Source organism: Arachis stenosperma, chromosome 6 (assembly GCF_014773155.1).
Source record: "Arachis stenosperma cultivar V10309 chromosome 6, arast.V10309.gnm1.PFL2, whole genome shotgun sequence".
NCBI classification, from domain to species: Eukaryota; Viridiplantae; Streptophyta; class Magnoliopsida; order Fabales; family Fabaceae; genus Arachis; species Arachis stenosperma.
Genome location: NC_080382.1, coordinates 109842808 through 109849624, shown reverse-complemented (window position 1 = coordinate 109849624; position 6817 = coordinate 109842808). Strand labels below are relative to the sequence as shown.

Here is a 6817-nt window from a genome sequence, read left to right as displayed (position 1 = left end):
AGAGCTCCACCGTGATGACCACATGCTTGCAATACCTCCACCTTGAGAAAGAACGGTTGTTCTCCACGGAAAAGGGACATCAGGAAACTCTCAGCCGCGGCGGATTCAGATAGAGGTTATAAGATCCATCCACCCGAAGATGAAGAATCTCCTCGTCCAACAAAGATATTAGGATTATCCACGGCCATCATGGACGGTTAGAGCAACTCGAACTAGAAGGTGAACGACAACGGAAAGCAGAACGGGAACTGCAAATGGAGGTACAACGACGAAAAGAGCTGGAAGGAAGCTCTTAAGGTTGGAAGCTGACCTCCAAAGGCGAAGTAATCGAACAGATCGGAAGGAAATCCCTCTTGGAGGTGAAGATCCATTAGTGGGAGAGATCATGCGAGTCAAGGTTCCAAGATCAATAATTTATATTATGAAAAAAATAACAATAGTAAATAAAATATATACTAATTTTAAACACGCATGGTAAAAATGATACAAAGTCAAATAAAATAATAATAAAGTTCTATAAAATAATATGTATCAATAAAAATGATTAAAAAATTTATATGAACAACAAACAATAAAAATTCTATTAAAAAATACAAAAATATACATAGGTGAACATAAAAACACTCTAAACAAAAATATCCATACTATGAACAAGAAAATAAATAAAAAATTGATAAAAAAATCAAAACTTAACAAAGAATACTAATAATGATATTAAAAAATTATTTGTTTGTAAAACATAACCATGAAAAAAATTTAAGAACTCTAATGATTGTTTTTAGTATCTCTTATTATAAATGAGATTAAATGATAAAATTGACTAAAAAATAACATTTTTAATTAATTTTTCAATTTAACAATTGAACGTAAACGCTACTACAATTTATTGCTTCTGATGAACGAAAGTTAAAATCCAGAATGATGTTTGTGTTTAGAGAAAAAAAAATTTTAAACAAAAAATTCTAGTATTCAACAAGATTGAGCGGGCTTCTTGTGTTTATAATGCTAAACCATACACATCTTAAATATTTTAAAAATTGAAATAAACTACTTTTTCATATAACAATTGAAAAAATGCTTAGTTTTAACATTATTACAGTAAAATTATATACCAGTTTTATTTGGTTTAAAATCAAATTGAACCATAAAAACTTATTTTTAACAAACTGATTTTTATAAAAGAAAAAAATGAACATTAATACACACAATGATAGTTACTAAAAAAAGAACTTACTTATGTAAAGTGACCTCTTTAACAAATTAATCCAAATACCACCTACAGCAAGATTATATATATATATATATAAAAGTGTAGTTTCGTATATGAATTTATCTATTGATTAATGATTGTGTCACGTAAGTAGAAACTATATAAACACCTTCAAGAATTTGGAAAAATAATTACTTATGATCTTAATTAAAACCTATTGATATTCATCATCAAATAGAACGTTTATGCACAATTAAACACCTTTTATATATATATTCCATATCTTCATGCTTTTTTAAATAATTATAAATATATTTTTTAAATATATTATAAATTTCTTTACCTAGCATTAATATTAAATTTAATTTTATTAAATATTTATTTTTTAAAATTATTATATAATAAATATTTAAAAATATAACTTAACATTCAAATAATTTAAATTAAATTTAAATTTAATTTTATTAAATATTTTTCTTTTAGGTACCAATGTTCCAAAACTTATCTTTTAAATACTAATGATATAAACTTTTTTTTTTTAATTTGTTGGTAAAGTTTAGATATAATTTAATTTTAAAATTTTAACATATGTACTTGTTTCAAAATCACTTCTTTACTGCGTCCAAAAGCCAAATTTTATTCATACCCGCCCTGTTGGTTTCAATTTTTATCTCCTTCTCAAAAACTGCTCTGTCTCCTTACGGTTTACAGAGAGCCTTCACTCACTCACACTGCACTCCTACCTGGGCCACCATCGATCTTCCGGGTCACAGTCCAGCCAACCTTCGCACTTGCAACTCAGGTGACCTCTACCCTTTTTTGTTCTTCGTGTTATCATAGTACAAAGAGTTTAGGAAAGAAACGAAGAATTATTTAAAAAAGTATTATTTTTATTATTCATATTTTTTTCTGTGATTACAAAGTTCTTACCAATATATAAACTAAGAGTACTCGTTATGGAATAATATCCTAATAAATTACATTAATTTTTTTCTAATCCTCTTTGATATTTTCTTGATTTTGTTCTCTAATTATGATATTCTAATACTTCGCGCTCATAGATTACAGAGCCCTAACTTGCTCACCTGCTCTGTCTTGTGGCCGCTGCGGCCCCGATGATCTTCCGGGTCGCACTCTAGCCAACCTCCGACCTCGCAACTCAGGTGACCATCACCCTCGTGGTTCGCGTTCACAGGTAATAGCTCTCACCCGCTCACACTGCTCTCCCTCCTGCATGTGGCCGCCTTCTCCGGTCTCGGACCTCGCACCGCCACCAGCCTCCAATCTTTGCCACTTTGCGTCTTTGTGCGACCTCTGTCAAATTCTAATTTTTTGTGAGTAGTGATGTGATTTTTGTTTGTTTATTTGTCAATTTGCTTGTTAATGATGGTTTTCGTTACCAGACTATGGCTTGGAGTTTTATCAATGGTCCTTTGGTCTTTCTAAGGATAAAATTAGAGTCCTATTAAAAAAGTTAGGGTTTGTTCTTAACTCTTTGGATATGAGTGATACTCTTTTCTATTTTGCATCTATTGGATGTCTTTTATTTCATTCTTGTTTCTCCTTTTCTATCACCATCTTAGTCATTATTTTCATTTGTATATACATTCTTTTAAAATTTTCACCATTTAAATTCTTTTTCTTGTTTGTCTTTACACTTTTGCAATAACATTTCATTGTCTTCATTTTAGTATTCATCGCAATTTTAGCCATTATTTGTTCATTCTAAAATTTTTCATATGTATGAAAGTTTAGCAAGGTAAAATTGGATTAATTAAATTTAGAATTATATATATGGAGTCTGAATGCTAATAGTTGAATAATTGGGGGAAAAATGGTAACATTAGCCGCATTAAGCCATAACCCAGGGCAATAGTGAACAACATGAAATCGCTTTTTAAGTTGCACTAGTGAAAACGAAAAACCCATAACAATCACACTGCATATCACAAAAATGGAAATACCCACAATTAAAATGATTATAATTGTGACAATATATTTACAGTTATAACGCAGCTACAATTTAAATTAGAATTGTGAATTTTATCAATGATGTCAGAATTCTGTTTGTTTAACAGTGAACACCATGTTTGAATCATAGGTTCAATGATACGTCTCACATTAATAAGCTTGCTGTGAAATAGCTGTAATTCAAATTCATGGAGTAGATGTATATTATGGTGTGGTGTGGATCAGGATCATAGCAACAGGAAATATTCTTTTCTTAATTAACTCTAATTACCATATAATTTTAGTATATTCAATTATTCATCATTTATTGTAATTTTGTTGCCAAATTAAGCTGAAGTAGTCAACAATGTTAAACCAGGCATATATACTTATCATTTGTTATCTTACAGATTTTTTAAGTGGATCACTTTTCAATTTTCATATGTTCTAAAGGTATGTGGACAATAAGACTTATATATACTTGAATATATGTGTGTATAAATTAGTATTATCTATTATCTATGGAATCCAAATTCAAGGATTACTAATTTTCATTATTAGCTAGCATTATATTCTCTAAATGTTTAGTTTTCATGTAGTAAATAGAAGTTTTGAAATAATAAAAAATTTCATTTTAAATTGTAGTTTCCCTTGGTGTGATCTTTTATCGATATATGAACTTGACCATCCCAAATTCATTGGCCGAGATATAATTGAACTTTTGATTATAATAAATTAATTAAAAAAACATAAATGTGACATGACCAAGTTTTGATTCTGATTTAATCCTCTTAGTTATATATGCCTTTGTCTCTTTTGTCTTTTCTTACTTAACCCTAGTTATTATATATTTTTACTTTTTTAGTATATTCATCATTTACTATAATTTCAATGCCAAATTAAGTTGAAGTAGTCAATAATGTTAAACCATGCATATATATTTATAAATATATATGTATGATTTAATATTTATTTAATAGATAATTATATTATTTGAAACAAAGTTGTGGTAAAAAAAAAAAAAAGTTGCTTTTGGTTTAGGTTTTTTCGGTTTAGATTTCTCTTTTAAAGTTGAGTTTCAAAAATTGCTCAAACACATCCAAAGACGATCTAAATATTGGCAAGAATTTCACATGTGAAAAAAAAAGACAGGAGCAAGAAATGATCAACGAATGGCAAAAGGTTAAGTTGAATGATACTAAGCACAAGTTAAAAGATCAAGAACGTCAACTAAAAGTTTAACAGAAAAGAATTGGTTCTACTGAAAAGACACTTCATACTTTATATAAAAAAGTTGAATCTCCCACTTCTTTTAACGTTGTCTGTTCCTGCGGAAGATGAGCTTGAGACAGGCTTTAATGACAATGCGGATGATAAAATGAGTGATTGATATATGGAGTATATGTTTTTTTTATTTAGATTAAAAAATTTTTAGGTGAATTAGTTAGTACATTTTAATTTATTCATGATTTGTGACATTTTTAAAGGCTTTCTTTTTTTATTTTAGTATAATTTTTTTTTAATTTTAGTTTGATTATATTTATGGATAAAAGTATTTTAATAATAAATATTTTTGTAATTCTTTTATGGTAATTAACTTTTTCATGACTTTATTATGTGTTTATAATTTCAATGATGTAATATGAAAATTTTGTTTATTATAATGGTCTTAATATAGAAAGCAGACCATATACAATTTATTTTCTAAAATATTTATATTAAATAATAAATTATTTTGTATGAGGATTGTTTGAAATATTACAGTAAATTTGTAGAAAATTTGTGCGAAAATAATTTTTGTTTTGTATCAGATTTGTTCAAATACGTAAACTATATTAAATTAAATCTGTTTGAAATTTAATCGATAAAAAATATTTGATTTGTCTAAAATTTATTCGAAAAATATCTGTTATATTTAACTAAATTCGTTAAAAATTTGTCTGAAATGAAATATATTTTTTGTTTGAAATTTGTCTAAAATGAAATATTTTTACATTTGAAATTTGTCTGAAATACATTACTTTTATGTTAGCTAATCTGTCTAAAATACATCATAATAGTTAAAAATCTAGTAGATAAATGTCTATTCGAAATTTGTCACAAAATCTTCTGAACAAAATTACGGACGAAATTTCAGACAAAAAATAAATTAGCAACAAGTGTTTTTGACACAAAAAAAATTCGTCTCTATTTTGTTCGAAACAAAAATTTTGTCTCAATTTTCGTCCGAAAAAATCCCTATTTCTAATAGAGTCATTATAATGTCCAGTGTGATTGATAGTTTAGGGTTGTTAGTTGGTTTTAGGATCAATTATGTCCACTTGACTTAACCCTCCGATGTTAGAGGATGACTAAGTGAAATTAACCCTTTGTAGTTACCATGTTGTGGTCAATGATCTATGAATTATGATAGGAAACCTTGACTCTTAATCCTTGCCATGAGTGTCTTTTAGCACTTATATTATCTTAGTTGTTAGCTTTACTTTCTTATTCATTAATCTAAAAACTCCAAAAATTCTCATAATCAATAGCCTGCATACTTCCCTGTAATTTCTTTGAGAGACGATGACCCGAGATTTAAATACTCTCGGTTATTATTGGTTTGCATTGTGACAAACAAAATTAAACTTTCATTGAGGGTTAATTGTTGGTTTGGATCTATACTTCAACGGAATTATTTTGTGAAAATTTCGAACCGACAATTTTTCTACGTCAAAAGGCACGAGATGACGTGGCCATATCACGTTTGTATATGTGGTGTGTAACACCCTTATCACTGTAAACGAGATACGTGTAATATTATCTCGTTTACATTGTAAACGAGCTAACACCGGAGAAGGCCTATATATATGCATTTCGTCCACAGCGGTTGTTTATAGTTTCTCACAACTATTTCTTCAACTTTTCTCTCACTTTTATCATTTTCTAATCAAAATTTTTAATTAATTCAAGATTATGGCGTGCGTCTATAATCACGATGCGGACATCAACTGACTGAACGCGACGTGACACATTACTGGGGTAGCTGATTTTGACGTTGCTGTTATTTTTTGTTTTATGTTTATGATAAAGCATAGATGCGTTGCCATACTTAGGGTACTTTTACAAAAGTAGTATGCAGTATATGTTAGGCGAATGAATATATTATTAGGAATAATTTAAATGATAGAATATGATGTTAGGCATAATTTGAAATGGATTTTGTTAGTTACATGTTTAGTTAGCTTTGTTTTTCTCTAATATAAGTTATTAAGCATATGTTTATTATTTTAGTTATTAATTAGGGTTATTGAAAATTTATAGTAAACTTAATTAACTAACAAGATGTTTATGTTTCTATTTACTAAATATTTAAGTAAATGGATTTTTTTTTAGTACTTAAATTAAGTTATTAAGTTGATGGTGCACTTGCTGTTAGTTATTTAAGTAAATGTTTTTGCTTAATCTAACTTATGAAGGAGATAGAAAATGAATGTTGTTATTAATTATTTAACAAAATCATTTTATTTAAAATAAATTATATAGATATTTATTAATTTAGTTATTAATCATTTAAGTAAATACTTTTATTTAAATGAATTTATAATGTTAATGTTTGTACTCATTTGTTAAAATAGTTTACTTATAATTCAAATTAATTTATTATGTAAACGATTG

At 27.6% G+C, this 6817-nt stretch overlaps 1 protein-coding gene across 1 annotated transcript; it reads left to right on the top strand.

Annotated features, from left to right (window-relative positions):
• Positions 1-1798: 1798 nt before the first annotated feature.
• On the top strand, positions 1799-6177 carry LOC130934397 (uncharacterized). Its single transcript, XM_057863973.1, has 3 exons — positions 1799-2012; positions 2272-2405; positions 6113-6177. Exons 1-3 carry the CDS (start codon positions 1799-1801, stop codon positions 6152-6154), a joined length of 390 nt encoding a protein of 129 aa, XP_057719956.1. The 3' UTR covers positions 6155-6177.
• Positions 6178-6817: the final 640 nt, after the last annotated feature.